At 45.5% G+C, this 16,401-nt stretch overlaps 1 protein-coding gene across 4 annotated transcripts in view; it reads right to left on the bottom strand.

Moving 5' to 3' along the window:
* MYOF (myoferlin) overlaps positions 1-16,401 on the bottom strand; it is a 158,567-nt gene that overhangs the window by 131,929 nt on the left and 10,237 nt on the right. For all 4 annotated transcript variants that reach the window (XM_059169430.1, XM_059169432.1, XM_059169433.1 and 1 more), the window contains exons 2-3: positions 3,988-4,043; positions 1,493-1,584 (exon numbers count right to left, since the gene is read on the bottom strand). In XM_059169430.1, the coding sequence (XP_059025413.1) occupies positions 1,493-1,584; positions 3,988-4,043 (148 nt within the window). The remainder of the gene's footprint in view (positions 1-1,492; positions 1,585-3,987; positions 4,044-16,401) is intronic.

The following is a 16,401-nucleotide window of genomic DNA, read 5'->3' as shown; positions in this document are numbered from 1 at the left end:
ACTAATTCTTTCTAGTTTATTCCTCTCATTGCAGCCTTCTGATTATACCAAAAGTACCTAAGGCTAAGACATACATTTTAAAATGTATGACATTACTAAAAACTTGGCTGCTTCTTACATTGATATAGACATTTAATACCAGGTGTATTCCTCACCCCCAAACTTGTTTAATTTAATAATACATCTTATGGTCAATGACATCTTATAATCAAGTATACAGAGTAATTTGCAGTATGACACAAAGAAGAATTCACTGATCGGGATGCCCTCCCACCAGACATTTATTTCCCCTGCAAAATAATAAGTAAGTAACCTGGCTTTAAGCATCAGTTTCTTGTAAGCTTGGTTAGTTTGAACTGGTAACCTAAGACTGGCTTCTGAGTCTATAAGGCCAATGTCCAGATCAAGGATGGGGGTGAATTTACTGAGGTCATTTGGTCCCATAGAGACCTGTTTCAGATGTCCCCAACCCTCAGTGCCACCATGGGCACCATCATGACCCTTCTCCATTTGAAACTGGTAGAGGTGACAGAGACCTGGCTTAGGTCTGTCAAGTTTAAAAGGCTAAAAAGCCATTAAAATGAAAGTGGGGCTTCAAGCAGATCTTGAATGAGATGTGTATGGTCACACATAATCAGAAGAAGAAATTATTTTGCTTGTGTCTAATACAGCTACAGTTCAGATAAACCATCAAAGGTAGGAAGTAACTATATGCAATTAACAAAGATATATATAGATACAGATATAGATAGATATAGATATATCAGGAATACAACATAGGTTTCACAGGAAGAGCCAAACTGGATTCACTAATGGTGGATTACTGTTTGCAGTCTCTTAGGAATATAGTAGCCCCTCCTTTATCCACAGGGATATGTGCCAAGACACCTAGTGGATGCCTAAAACTGCAGATAGTACTAAACCCTATATATATTGTGTTTTTTCCCATATACACATACATATCTATGATAAAGTGTAATTTGTAAATCAGATATAGTAAGAGATTAACAACAACTAATAAGAAAATAGAACTATAACAATATACTGTAATAAGTCATGTGAATACGGTTTCTCTCCATACAAAATACTTTATTGTAAGTCACCTTCTTGATGATATGAGATGACAAAATGCCTACATGATGAGATGAAGTGAGGTGAATGATACAAGCACTGTGACGTAGTGCTGGCTTACTGACCTTCTGACAATATTTCAGAAGGAGGTTCATCTGCTTCTGGACCTCGGTTGGCCGTGGGTCACTGAAACTGCAGCTAAGAGGGGACTACTCCACAGAACTTTGGGAAAAGGCCTTGTGAGAAATTAATCGCATCTGATATTGGCTCAGAAGGTTGTAGGGGGGAGGGTGGGGCATGGAAATGAAGCACACTTATATAGGAAGTATTCCAAAAATGTTATTAACAATATGTTCCTTCAACAAAATAAACAGTAATGAGATAATATGTAAAATTTGAAAAATAGTTGAAATCAACTTACTTATTTTGTCCAATTGTCTCAAAATCTTTCACAACAATAGTAAGGGAAGATGAAAAGTCCAGTGGTACACCCCTCAAGTCAAACTCCAAAATCTGTCCACAGAAAGGTTATAAGAAAAGTTGTTAAAAGAATGGGATAATATAATAACATGTACCGACACTAAATGTTGGGTCATTATCTTCGCCACTGACAATCTTTTGAATTACTCAATTCTATAGTTAGACAGAAGTGACCAAATTCCAAACCTGAAGGCTGCGAGGGCTGTGGCAAAACACACCAGACTTAGCCTCAGAGGACCTGGGGGTGACTTCTGGCTTCCCATTTTCTAGGCTCTGTGACTATGGACAAGCCACCAAACCCATCTCATAATCAGAGAATTTACTTAGTGCCCACCACAATGGGTTAGAAGAATAAAATAAAATGAATGCTTTTTTCACTGTTTGTTTTTAAGTTACTTGCTCTTCCCAATCATGCTATTATCAAAGAGATGAACAATCCAAAAAAAAACATTTTCTAAAATGCATCAGTCTTTTATTTTAAGTCCCACCATGATCAGTTTGTAGTAGATGAGACTGTCGTCTTTATGAAATAAACTGCTATCTAACGGCAACTTAAAAAAAAATCAACATAACATCAGAGATGCCTTTTATTGATTATGTAACATATGAATTAAATAAAGCAGCATCTACTGTTGATTTTATTCTCCTTGTAATGGGTTTAGAATAAATGGAGAATGTGTCAGACCTCAACGCTAACCACAACAGGTCTCAGGTTGCTATTTCATTTGGGTTAGAGTTCAGTTATAAAACTACAGTTGGGAAGTTTACTTGATAAATACATTTGCAATTTAAAAATTACATGTTGGGGACACCTGGGTGGCTCAGTGGGTTAAGCCGCTGCCTTCGGCTCAGGTCATGATCTCAGGATCCTGGGATCGAGTCCCACATCGGGCTCTCTGCTCAGCAGGGAGCCTGCTTCCTCCTCTCTCTCTGCCTGCCTCTCTGCCTACTTGTGATCTCTCTCTGTCAAATAAATAAATAAATAATCTTAAAAAAAAAAAAATTACATGTTGGAACAAAGTGGGGTGAGATGGGTGATGTCCTGCATGTCTGCTCACATGACCATATATCTCTCTGCCATTGACCAAATACAAAGAAGCATGTTACAATTACTCAAAACCTGAAATATTAGATGTACACATATAGATTTTTTCAATTTGCTTTATTCTTGGAGCTCTGTACACAGTGCTAGGATCCAGAGCATCCATAGGGACCAAGCAGACTGGCCTCTTGCTTTCATGGAGCTGGCAGACCAGCTGGCCATGTTCTGGGTTCCAGTGAAATCTCAAAGAAGCAGAATTACCTCTCAACATTCTGCTTCTCAGAAAGGCATTAAAAAGGTGTTCTGTCTTCACCTCATTCAATGAAAAGGTAAAGTCTTTTTCCTACAGAGATGTTGAAACTAGTCGTGGGGGTGGGGGGGACTTTAGAGTTGGCAGAAGGGATGTCTACACAGCCCGGTGACTCAGTGAAAATAACAAAAACATTTATCACTGTGCTTATCCAGGAAGGTTTCAATGGATTTTGGAAAAAACAATGGGGCTAATGATCATCTTTTACAAAAATTAGTCAGCATAGGAAAATCTACTCAGTGGAAAGAATTAAAATTTTCACATTATCTACAAATATATTCAACACTAAACCATTTACAAAATAGATACAAAGTCAGCAGTGAGAGAAGTAAATAAATGATATTATATTCCTTCTACAGAATAGAGCATAGTATTAAAAATACTTCTGAATGGAAGAATATGGTATATGCTCAGGATATAATAGTAAGAAAAAATAGGATAGAAAGCCATATGTGCTATATGATGCTACTTTGCTAATCTCAACACATCATATTTTATTAATATATTTATTCAATAAACATTTATTGATATATCCCAGATGTTAATAGCAGTTGCTTCTGGATAGTGGGTGCGTGCAAAGGTAAATCTTTTTATGTTGCTCTGGAACTTTCAAAATGTCTACATTAAGGATATACTAGTTTATCAAAAGAGAAAAAACAATAAAGGTCATTACTCAGCCAGTCATGGCTCTTGACTAGTGACATGCAGACAGGTTTTTAAATATGGAGCTTTCCTCCTGGGACTCCGGAGATGATCCAATCCCACCCCCAGCCCTACATATGCACCCCCAACATGCAACCTAATGCGACCAACATCATTCAGCAAACGCAGGGCTGCTCCAGGTTAGAACCCAGCCCTCTCACTCCCTGTCCAGGCCTCGCTCACTGTACTATTCTACAGGAGACATCATTGCGGTACGTGTCCTTGAACGGTTCTGCTGTCTCCAGGGCCACAAAGGGAGACGGAGGGGTGAGGGTACAATGCAGACATTCTTCTTCCAAAGGGAAAAGGTAACCCTTGACCAAAGATAGGACAATCAGATGTAGCTCATCCACTGAAACAATGTAAAGAAAAATGAACTTACCTCATTCCAGAATGGGTTGAGTTCATTGTCAACTTTCTTTGTTTTCTTTTTCTCATCTGCAAATAAAAATAGGGGATATCAATTAATTAAAAATACTCCTAGAACATGTACCATTCATTCATTCATTCAAACCTGTGTGCCCACATTTTCCCGCTCATTTGCCTAGAGCTGGGGCCGCCTGAATCAAAGTTTTCCAAACTGAATGGCTTGTGTTTTTCTGGCTTAAAATGTTTCTCCCATGCCCAGATCTACAAGATGTTAGGGGATGAGGGACTCAAAATCATGGAAATGCTGTGATCCCTTGTCTTTTTACCAGCTTCCACAGACCAAGGTTACCCAGAGCCTCTGGGTCTCCAGGTTGTTGCAGAAAGAAGCCAACAAAGCTAACCTTTGACAAGCAGGTGTCACCGTTTTAGAGATGTGGCTACTGAAATTCAAACGAGCTAAGAAATTCTCAGCTCATTCTTCTGAGCTCATACTTGGCGCTGGATCCTATATAACCTGCAGTTTCCACTCTGAAGCCCATGCCACCTCTGCATGTGGTAACACCCCACAGCTTCAAGATTGAGCTGGACTCCCTCCCAGAGGCCTTGGCACAAGGTAGTTAGTAAACAAACACTTTCTAGGACCTGCAGAGAAATGTAGGGTCTCCTTTACTCCAGGCTCACCTTTCCTGAAGATACAAGTTTTCTTTCTCTGTATCTGAGATTGGATGAATAAATGTTATTTATTTTATTTATGATGAATAAATGTTAGGTCACCTTCCTAAATAAATGTCAATCCAGCTAGTGCTTAAAGTTTCCTTAGAGAAGTCCAAAGAGCAGGGGCATCTGTTGGGCCTCTAAGTTCTCTAATACTTATCAAAATAAAAGCTAGTGTTTGAGTACAAAATGCTTTGTAAGCAAGAGCTCCTCTGTTTTCAGGACCAAAAATAACCAAACCAAACCAAAACAGTTTTCCCTCTGTGTCTCGTTTACCATCACAAAGAACATTCACAACACTTGTGACACCAGATGTACGGCGGGGGTTCCCCCACCAAAAGTGATTTTCTGTCATTCCAGATGGGTGTTTTACAATTTAACTCCATGCCGACACCGCCTATCTGGAGACATTGTCAGATCCCACAAGTTACAGGTTCAGAGGACAACAGTAAGTGCTTCTGACCTAGCCGGCTACAGATTTATGCTTCTCATAACTCCCTCATCAGGTTCAATTTATTTGCTAGAGTGGCTCACAGAATTCAAGAAAACAGTTATTTATGTTCACCAGTTTATTAAAGGCAGTGATAGAGGGTACCGATGAACAGCCAGGTGAAGGGATACCTCACATAAGGTCTGGGAGGGTCCTGGGCACAGGAACTTCTGTCCCCATGGAGTTGGAATGCCTCAACCTGCTAGTACATGGATGGGTTCTCCCATCTGGAAGCTCTCGGAACCACATACTTTAGGATTTTCATGGTAGCTTCCTCACACAGGTGAGATCAATTATTAACTCTATTTCCAGCCCCTTTCTCCAGTCTAGAGGAGTGGTGGGCGGGACGGAAATTCTAAGCTTCTCATCAAGGCTTGGTCTTCTCAGAGACCAGTCTCCATCCAGGAGCCATCCAGGAGGCCACCCAGAGTCACCTCATTAGAACAAAAGATGCTCCTATCACTTAGGAATTTATAGGGGTTTTAGCTCAGGGCCAGGAAATGGTGGGGGAGGGGGTGGAGATCAATGTATATATTTTCTATGACCTCACATCATCTCATCTCTTTAAAAACCCAGGAGACATGTATAATTTTCATCCCCCTTTTGGAGCTCAGGAAACTGAGAAGTGACATACTTAAAAGTGACCCAGTTAGTAAGTAGCAGGGATGGCTTTTAAACCCACCAGACAACCTCTCATTGGCCACACTTGGAACCGTCCCCAGTTTCCCCTCTACTGCATGGCAATGTAGAAGGTAGTGGGTTTTGGTCAGCTGAATGTCATATTGCTAAGGATTCCAGCATGCACCAGTTGTGGGACTAACCCCCTCATTTTTCCAAGACCTCAGCATAGTAAAGTCATGAATCACCACCCTCATTCTGCTAAGCATTAACTTTTCCACTGGAGAAGCTCCCAGAACCCAGCCGGCTTCCCTTTCTAGACTTCAGCAGGACTCTCTGCTCATCGGCTCATGCCTGGACCTGTGCTGGTTAGTTCTAACTGTTGTCTTTCTAGGTGGCCCACAGAGCCCTTCCATGGATCTGATTCCAATACCACTGAGAAGCTGGACCGTCCCCTCCCACAGGGCCATTTGGCCCCACTCACCCCTCCTGCCCTCTGATGGAACCCTCTCAATTTTCCTCTCTGGTTACAGTATAAGCAAGTACTCTTAAGAGAAAGAGGAGCCAAGAGAAGTTTATACTGACAGAATTGGACAAATGGCTTCTTTCCACAATGGTAGCAGCTCCCTCTAAACAGCCATCTACAGGGGCCCGGATGTGCCTTCTACTGCAGCCCCTCTAAATTCTTACAGCAACCTTGCACGGTTAACATTCTCATCCCCATTTCACAGACAAAGAATTGAGAGAAGCTGGTTAACTTGCCTCAGGCCGCACAGCTAATAAGAAAAAAATAATAAAAAAAAATAATAAAAAATAATAAAAAAAGAACCTATGTCCCCTTGGCTCCAAAACCCAGCGATGCCGCACAATAGCATCTCACTGTAAGCTGTGGGAAGCACCAGATAAAGAAAACGCATAAACATAAGAAGTGTGATGGGCGTGGCACCCTGAGCAATGGCCATAGGAAAGCCCAAGTTCAGGTTTGAGAGTACGCTGGAGACTCTCTAAGACTATTTGCTCCAACACACAAAATGTGACATCTGTGAGTTTTTCTGGGGAGCTGGTTTACTGAGCTCATCAGATTGTCAAATGAGTTTGTGACCTTCACAAAAGTTAGGAATTCCTGCCTATCCTGCCTATCCTTCCAGACCTCCACCGCCCTTGCTGCTACAACCAGGGCTGCGTGGTTGGAGAACTGAGTCAGGAAAGAGTGAAGCTGCACTCTGGGACCACAGCAGACCTTCAAGAGAAAAGATGGGAAATTGCAAGAGGTCACAGCAAGTTAGTAAAGCAAGGAGAAAGCAGCAAGTCATTTATAGGAATTGGGCACAGGGGCTTGAGGCAGGACTTGGGTCACTGAAGGATGGTACTGAAGCAAAACTTCGGTCTCCAAGTCCCCAGGATTCCAGGCAGGGAGCCAAGGCAGGGCCAAGGGCTCCAGGGAGGCTGGGGAATGAGCCAGTACTTGCTCTCTTGAATTGAATCCCCAGCCTGGTTACCGACCTGGGAATCAGCATATGAGAAGAAATGCTGCATGGGGAAGGGGGATGTTCTTGGTGTTGAGCCGCTACTAGGGATCCCCCTCCCCTTCCCCAATAGAAGCAGGATTGTTCCAGAGTCAGCAGTTGAGGGGTGTGAAAAAAGGGAGAGTCACTTGTTTATTTACTCATCTCTAAGCATTTACTAAGCACCTACTATGTGTTGGGAACTAGGGAAACCGAAGAGCACAAGATGGTTTTGGTCTCCAAATGTTCCACATACACAGTTCACGCGCTATTGAATAGAAATGAATCCTGATGCATGTTTTCAGCAAACAGGGAAAAGCCCACCATGTTCTTGCCTGCTTCACCCGTGTGGTGGAACTTACTGCTATCAGACGGGAATAACAGAATAATGCCTGCCCAGGTCAGGCTTAGGGATCTCGTAGCTCAGCCCATGGAAATGGTCCACAAATTGAGTTCTTCCACAAACATCAGTGAGTTTTTTCATTCTTCTATTCAGTACACATATCTGAAGTATCACTGGGCAGGCACTGAGCTGGACACTGTGGGAGACACAAAGATACCCAAGACATGGTTCCTGCCCGCAGGTGCACCAGCAGGGAGGTGGCCCCAGGTGACTGAGACAGGATAAGGCTGCAGTTGTCATCAGAAGGGGTACACATGAAAAGGGAGGTGACTTCAAGCTGAGGGCACCAGATAAGGACTCACAGAGGAAGGAGAGGCAGGCCTGGGGGATTCAAAGACAAGGATGAACTGAGAATGTGGAGTTGGGATGAAAAGGTCACTCCAGGTGGGGGCAACAGGGTGGGTGGGTCATCCACAGGGGAGAGAGAACAGGTCCTATCTGGGGACACTCCACAGCCTAAGTGGCTAGAACCAAGGGGATGTGGAAGAGAGCAGAGGCGACCAGGCTGTGTGGAAAGGTCATGGTCACTGGGGGAAGCCAGGCAAGCCACGCTAAGCCAAGCTTCATTTGGCTGACACAAGCCACTTAGTAAAGAGGGTGTTAGACATTGGGCTTTATAACTCAAGAGGTTCATAATCCCATAAGGAAAACCAAGTTGTGTAATAACTCTTGTCATACTGTTCTGAACACACGATTCTGTTGTGTATTGAGAACAAAGGAACAGGCAGAGTGCCTGCAGATGTCTGGTGACCCTAGACCCGGTGGGACCGCTCCAATGGAACCTGTGGCTGCCCCTGGGGCTTGTACTGGTGCAGATGGTGCTTCCCTCTAGGGAGTCACTCTCTCTCAGCCAGGCCTGTGCTAACCCCTTCACATACATCATTTCACTGAACCTTGCCAGCTAGCCCAAGAGGTAAATTACCCCCAATATGCCAATAAGCAAAATGAGTCCAGAATGGTTAGGTGGTTTGCCTAAGATCACAGAGCCAGGCAGAAAGACTCTAACTCAGAACCAGTCTGATTCTACAGCCCATGCATTCTACCACTGGGCCTCCTAGGTCCCTAGTTCATAAGTAAAGATTACATCGCCAACATTAGCTCCTCCCCTTGTGGAGAAACCTGGCTCAACTCCTTCTAAAAAGGAGGCTCTCATTTTTATCCAACGGTGTGTATATTACATGCTATTGAAAGTCTATCCTGACATAAATACATCAGCCACAAAACAGAAGTAAATAAATATTTTTCTTAGCAGCAGCCAGTCACATATTTGTATTATTCAATTATTCAATTCCACCACTTTAGAAAAGAAAAGGTCCTAAACTGCAGGTGCTAAACCCCAGATGAAATCAGGGGAAAGCTCTTTTTCCCTTCTCCATATCACCGACCTCCCCCTGCTCTCATCTCTAATTTTACTACGATGACTGTTTCCTCCTATGGACAGGAATTACATGCTTTCAACCCAGAACAGAACAACTGACTCAAATGCCAAGTCCACTTGAGATCATGACTCAAGGCATTCTTTGGGACATTTCCTGTTTTTTAATAAGTCAAGCCTGCCTGCTTCTCTCTTCATTCACCGAAGGTCAACACTGCAGTAATTAACCTGCATGCCAACCTTTGAATAAAGTTTCCAGAGAAGTGAACAAACATTCCTTGCCCAGCCACCACGCCCTCTTGCACAGAGCCATTTCCCTTGCTGTGCAGCTACCACACAGTGTGATGGACCCTTAGGGATAAGGCTCCAGAGATCACTAGACCTCCTAGGACTGGTCTGGATACCTCAGCGCTGAGAGGGCCATGTGGTGGCTCGTTTTATGTGTCACTTGGCAAGGCAACATGCCACCTGTTTGCTCAAACTCGAGTCTAGACGTTGGTGTGAAGGTATTTTATAGATGTGATTAACATTTGCAACCCATCATCTTTAAATAAAAGACGTTATGCTCTGTAATGTGGATGTGTCTCATCCGAACCATGAAAAAGTGAGGTTTCCTAGGGAAGATGGGGATTCTGCCTCAAGACTGTGACCCAGGTGGTGTCTCAGTGGGTTAAACCTCTGCCTTCGGCTCAGGTCACAATCTCAGGGTCCTGGGATCAAGCCCTGCATTGGGCTCTCTGCTCAGTGGGAGCCTGCTTCCCCCTCCCCCTCTGCCTGCCTCTCTGCCTACTTGCGATCTCCCTCCCTCTCTATCTCTCTCTCTCTGTCAAATAAATAAATAAATAAAATCTTTTAAAAAATGTGACTGTGACACAGAAATCCTGCCCGAGTTTCCAACCTACTGGCGTGCCCCACAAATTTCAGATTTGCCAGCCCTTATAATCACATGAGCCAATTCCTTATAAGTCTCTCAATGTCTCTGTCTCAACACACACACACACACACACACACACACACACACACACACACACCCTATGGGTTCCATTTCTCTGGAGAACCCTAATACAATAAGCAATGCCAGGTGTTTCTGGAAGTAATAGCATCTACAATGGTAACACCTTTTCAGTATTTCCAAAGACACCCCATCTCAGTGATCCTCCTGCAGGGAAAAGTACAGGGCTGGCCCAGCTCTTCCAACTGGACTTTCAAATCAGTGAACTCTCTGATTCTCTGAGCTGTTTTCTCAGAGAAACGCAGGCTCAACCACAAGAGCCCCTCTTGTGTACCCTGAGGAATTTAGACTAGATGGTCTCTAGGTCTTCTTCCAGGTCTAGTGGAATAGACCTTATGAAGGACCCCCAAGTCCTCACTGGCCAGATGGCTGTATCTTCCTGACACGGCCCCAAAAGAAGGGGTCCCATTTACAAAGCTCCCCTAAGTAACTTAGCTCTTTGGCAGGCAAAGTAGAGATTTCAAGGTTCAGCCATGCATCTAAACTTGACCTCCCATTTAGAAATACTTCTTCATATTCTCTGGGTCTCAAGTTATGGCCCCTTTGTCTGAAGAAATAGTCACAGACATATACAAAGTCACCCGCTATTTGGCCTAGAATATCACAGACCCCCTGAAGCCATCCATGCCTGGCTAACAGTTATTGAATGCTTTGAACTAGTCACTCTTCCCAGTGCTTTCCACAGAGCATCTCATTAATCTTCCCAACTACCCTAAAAGGTAAATTCTACTACCATCATCCCCAATTACACAAGGAGAAACCAAGACACAGAGAAGTGAAGCAATTTATCCGAGGTCACACAGCTAGGAAGTGCTGGAGCTGGGAGTCAGATTCTGGCAGACAGAGACAGGCAAGTTTTCTGAGTCGGAGGATTAAGACCAGACAGTCACTCCTTGAAGGCTGGGACTGGATTCTACTAATACAGTTACTCCCCTCAGAGTCACTTCTCCAGGATTTGAGTGGACTGGACTTCATAAGCTCATGGAGTTATCATTACTGGGGTTGCTTTAATGATTAAGTGAGAAAATGAAAACGAAGTGCTCAGCATAGGACACAGCACACAGGAAACACTGGGCTAACAGGGGCTATCATTCTTTGTTTTTTTGCTTTTTTGTTTTTTTTTTCAGTATGGCACCTGCACAGCGCCCCTTGTGCACTCCCCGGGGGCGGGGGTGCTCTCCCCGGCATTGAAGCACCCCCCCTTCCCCCGCCCCAGGGCAGGGCCCAGTCACTGGAGCAGGAGCTCAGTTAGGCTTGGCTCAGCCCTGCTGGAGCAGCTCTCCCTGCCCTGGCTCCGTGCCAGGCCTCCAGGGCTCCTCGGGCAGCCGGCATCTGGGCGGTGTCTGCCCCTCCTTGGCAGCCACCAGCATCTTGGAGAATTTCCACCAGAACCAGAGGATTGCAAAGGCCAGGGCAGCGCCTGCAGGAGACTCCTCCACCCTCAGGACTCCGAGGCACCTGGGGGAGCGCGAGGCAGGTGGTCCATCCAGTCCCACCCGGGCTAAAGGTGGGTCTCGGACTTCTTGCTTTCCGACCCTGGCTGCCCTACCTAGGCTCCACAATATGTTGTCAAACGGGTTCTGGGGAAGGCGTTTTCGGCCAAACGGCAGCTGTGGTACAAAGCAAGGCTGTTCTCTGTACGTTTCTGAGAGAGTCACCGATAGCTCTGATAAACAGAAACGCCCAGAGAAAAAGGCACACAAGGGTGACTGCTTTGCTCTCCATACCCCGGGCGGACCCCCTCCCCCACCCAGCATCTGGAGATGCTCTTACAGGCAAACGGGTTCTCTAATCAAAACCGAAATCTTCCCAAGGAACTGCGGGGAAGCCCAGTCAATCTGAACCAATGCCCGCAGGATCTCCTTCCCAACAGCTGGCTCTGGGTGGGAGTGTCCCAGCTCCGCCAGTGGTCAGGGGTGCCGGGGGAGGGATACCAGGTAGGACCCGTGCCTGGACCAGCTGCCTGGCTGGGTGGAGAACTCGATCACGTGACTCGGGCTTCTGCATTTATTTTGCATGTGAACATATGCTCCCTGCCAGGCCGCTTATTTTGTTCCTTTTTTTTTTTTTTTTTTTTTTTTTTTAAGATTTATCCATCTGTTGAGGGAGGGAGCAAGAGAGAATGTCAAGCAGACTCCCTGGCCAAGAGCAGAGCCCATGACCCATGAGATCATGACCTGAGCAAAAACCAAGAGTTGATGCTCAACCCATGGCGCCACGCAGGCACCCCAAGTGCCAGGCACTTTAAACACATTCACGTGTAATTCTTCCAATGGAGGCATCAGTGCTGCCATTTCGCCCTGAGAAAACTGGGTTCCAGTGATGTGAGGTGACTTGCCCAGGATCACACAGCCAGTCAGTGGCAGAGCGGAGCTGCATCCCCACACCCATCTCATTTCCAAACCTGTGCTCTTAACCTCCGCGGAGGGCTGAGGATGCCAGGGACCTGCTACGTTTCCCCCATTTCCCAACTGTGTGACTCTGAGCCCGTTAATCCAACTCTGTACGTACATTTCTTCATTAATAAATATTGGTACCTAACATTCAGGAATAAGAGCTACCATTCATAGGGCTCACAGTATAGCAGGCACTCTTCGGAGGGCTTGGTCTATGTTACTATTCACTATCTCGTGTTATGGTCACCATTATTATTCTGATTTTGAGGTGCAGTAAAACTAAGTAGCTTGTTCAAGGTCACCTCCTAATAGGAAACAAAGCCAGAATGTGAATGCCGGCTTTCTGGCTCCTAGGCTTTTAACCTCTCCTTCCTCTGCCTGGTATGTTTCTGGGACCATTTGCTAAAGAATGAATGAAGGCTGGTATTTGACAAATTCCCCTCCAACCCAGCTGACGGAATGGAAAGTTCCTAGAGTTCCAGAAGGGCCTCTCAAGGCCTGAGAACCCTATAGAAGAGGATGAAGAACCCACCCTGCCCGGCTGTATTGAGAATCAGACGAGAATTCTAAGAGTGTGGAGGACACGGGGGACACCCCTTTGTGTTGGATCAGAATCAGAATCATAAACTACCTCCAACAGACAACATGAAGAGGATTCATTCCTCTGCCCTCCCTGATGCCAAGAGATAGTATCAACAGAAAAAGAAATAGTCCCAGAAAAGAATTTTGAACATCAGCACAAAGCACTGAGTCAAAATCTTGATAATTCAATTCCATCCCTTCTAAGTAAAAAACTTCTAGCTGAACTATGCTGAGCCTCAGATCCTGGTGTCCCACAGTAAATAATCTCTTCCAGTGGAATTTTTGCCATCACCAGTGGTTTACCCCCTGTTCCCAATCCTCCTGCCTGTACTAGGGATGGCTTTGACCTTGGGGTTCTTTAGCAAGCTCGGCTGCTCAGCGGCCGCAGGTAAAGCAGAGCGGGGAACCAGGAGTGTCCAGGATTGGGATGGCAAGTAGACTTAACGAGGAGAGATGTCAGCACAGAGAAAGCCAGACACGTGCATAGCAGTGGGAAAGGGCACAGATCTTCCTCTCGGGACTGGGTTCTAGCCTCTCCTCGCCTCATCCTGGCTGCCCAGCTCTGGCTACTCCTGACCTCTCTGAAGCTCTATCCTCTCATCTGATAAATGAGTCTAAACATTCCGTGCCCTGGGCCCCCACCAGACTTATTGTGAAGGACAAATGATCAAGCCCAGGAAAAGGCTTTTCGTACTGTAAGTGCCCTGGAGGGAAGTCCCTTCCTCGAGCCATGTCACACAGGGGAAGGCATCCTAACGTATCCGTATCCGTCCCACTGGGACAAACCAGAAGATCTGGAGCCCTGGATGAGGCCTCTGAGGCCAAAAGTGTCAGGTCCACAAATACCAATGGCCCAGGCCCTGGCATTGCTCTGGCTAGATGTCCCCAGGGCTGAATTTGCCCAAGGAAATACAATGGGAAGGAGATAGAGCCTGGATGTCAGCCACAGGGGTCTGAGCCCTGAGCCTGCATGTGTGCATTACCCTAGGTGAAATGAAAAATACCTGTGGCTGAGGTCCAGCCCCCGACACAGGGGCATTCCAGTCCCAGCAGTGGGCAGGTGTGTCCCAGCTCTGCCTGACACCTGCTACAGGACCCTGACCAAGGCACCCCATCCTCCCCAATCCCACAAAAAGAGGGACTTCAACTGTAATAAGAGGGACTTCATTTTTCGTGAGAATTAAGTGAATAAATATTTATATGAAGCACTTGGTGCACTTACTACCTCTCATCATCAATATAATCTGCGAATAATGAAATTTTTTTTAAAAAGTTCAAACTTTCCAGGAGTTTAAACTCAGTAAACTGAATTCATGGAACCCTCGCTGGGTTGACAGCTGGATGGCGATCTGCATGCGGGCAGGGACAAGTCTCGCTGGTTCCTGACCTGATATCACTGCAGGGCTAAGCGCACAGCCTGGCAGAGTCCACTCCTGATCAAAATTTGTTGAATGAGGGGCGCCTGGGTGGCTCAGTGGGTTAAGCCTCTGCCTTCAGCTCAGGTCATGACTTCAGGGTCCTGGGATGGAGCCCCAGATGGGCTCTCTGCTCAGCAGGGGGCCTGCTTCCTCCTCTCTCTCTCTCTGCCTGCCTCTCTGCCTACTTGTGATCTCTCTGTGTCAAATAAATAAATAAAATCTTCAAAATTTGTTGAATGAATTTATGCTTGAGAGAAGCAGTAGGGAGACACGACAGCAAATGAGAGAAGGAAGGGGGACAGGGACCATCCAGGCAGTGATTTACACCCAGGAAGAGAGGTAAGCAAAAAGAATTTTTAAAATTTTTTAATCATGAAGGAGATAAGGAAAAGGATTTTTTTTTTTTTTTTTTAATTTGTAAGTTGTGCTATGGGGATGGAAACAATGATGAGGGTAATAAACTGGAGGGAACGCAGAGGTGAGGTAATGGAGACCCCCCCCTTCCGCCACTCAAATATTAGAGCTTTAATGTTTTTCATGCAATATGTTAGAGTTTCAGTCTCCGCTAATAAAATGGCTCTGACTCGATTACCAGAGGAATGATTCACCACTGAGCAATGTCAGCTCTGAGCTTCTGAGTCACAGCAAGTCATAAAGGCTTTCATTACCCTGTGGAAACTCACCCCTGGAAGGCTGCATTTTGTTTTTCTTTTTCTTTTTTCCCTTTTCTTTTTTAAGTTCTTGTGTTCCTGGTACATGTTCTTCCTCTCTCAGCCTGGGTCCCCGTGATCCCCCCCCTCCTCCCCCGCCGCCCCCTACCACGCTGAGCAACTCCATCCACTCTGAGCAGAAAGAGAGCATAATCTGACTTGGTTGTTTTGGGCAGAGGTTGGGTGTTACCTCCCTACCCGTGCTGACCTCAGGGAATGCACATGGAGATTCTGGAATCAGACAGGCCCGAGCTGAATCGGACTGGTCCCGGCCTCAGTTTCTCCATGTGTAAAATGAAGATGATTGTTTAAGACCTACTCCCTAAAAATGCCCATGAGAATTAAACAAGGCAATAGGCACAGGTGTGGGCATAGCACCAGGGTTTAATAAATGGCGTGGTGGTACAGCAAGTGGTTGGTACTCAGGGCCATCTGCACCCCTGCCCCCCAGGTCAGAGTCTCCGGAAGACCTAAGCAGCAACGAATGCTTACAGCATTTCCTATGTATGTCCTTTCTATTTACTCATGCTGGTCGTCATAGCTACCCTCTGGGGTGGGGACCGTTATCGTGCCCATTTTGTAGATGGGACAACTAAGGCACAGAGACACCGAGCAACAGTGAGTGAGAGGAAGTCCTGGACTCCTCGTGGCTGTGGCTGTCCTCCCGCTCTCTGTGCTGTGTAATAACCACATGTGGCAGTGTACATCTAAATCAACGAAAACTAGAAGATATTAAAAACTCAGTTCCTCGAGTCATACTGGCCACATTTCAGTGTTCCGCAGCCACATGTGGCTTGTGGCTACCATCGCATGCAAGGCAGATCTCAAACATCTCCACCATCCTAGAACGTTTTGAGAGCTCTGATCACACAAATAAGTGACTACCCAATGAAGTAAGTAAAAATGAATAAAACTCTGTCTTATTATCACCACACGGACTAGTTGTTTTGACAAAATATGCACCCTACGTAGACTGGGTTTCTGGATTCATAGCTTCACCTTGGGAAAGGAGAGCATAAAAGCCTGGCATCAGCTGTCCTCACTTGATTTGGAAACTTCTTGCTTCCTTTGTCCCTAACCTAGACCACTGATTTTTTTCTTAAAAGATTTTATTTATTTATTTGACAGACAGAGATCACAAGCAGGCAGAGAAAGAAGAGGAAGCAGGCACCCCGCTGAGCAGAGAGGCCGATATTGGGCTCGA

The sequence above is a fragment of the Mustela lutreola genome, chromosome 4 (assembly GCF_030435805.1).
Source record: "Mustela lutreola isolate mMusLut2 chromosome 4, mMusLut2.pri, whole genome shotgun sequence".
In the NCBI taxonomy this organism is placed as follows: Eukaryota; Metazoa; Chordata; class Mammalia; order Carnivora; family Mustelidae; genus Mustela; species Mustela lutreola.
Note: the sequence above shows the minus strand (reverse complement) of the source record. Positions and strands in the feature narration are given on the sequence as shown.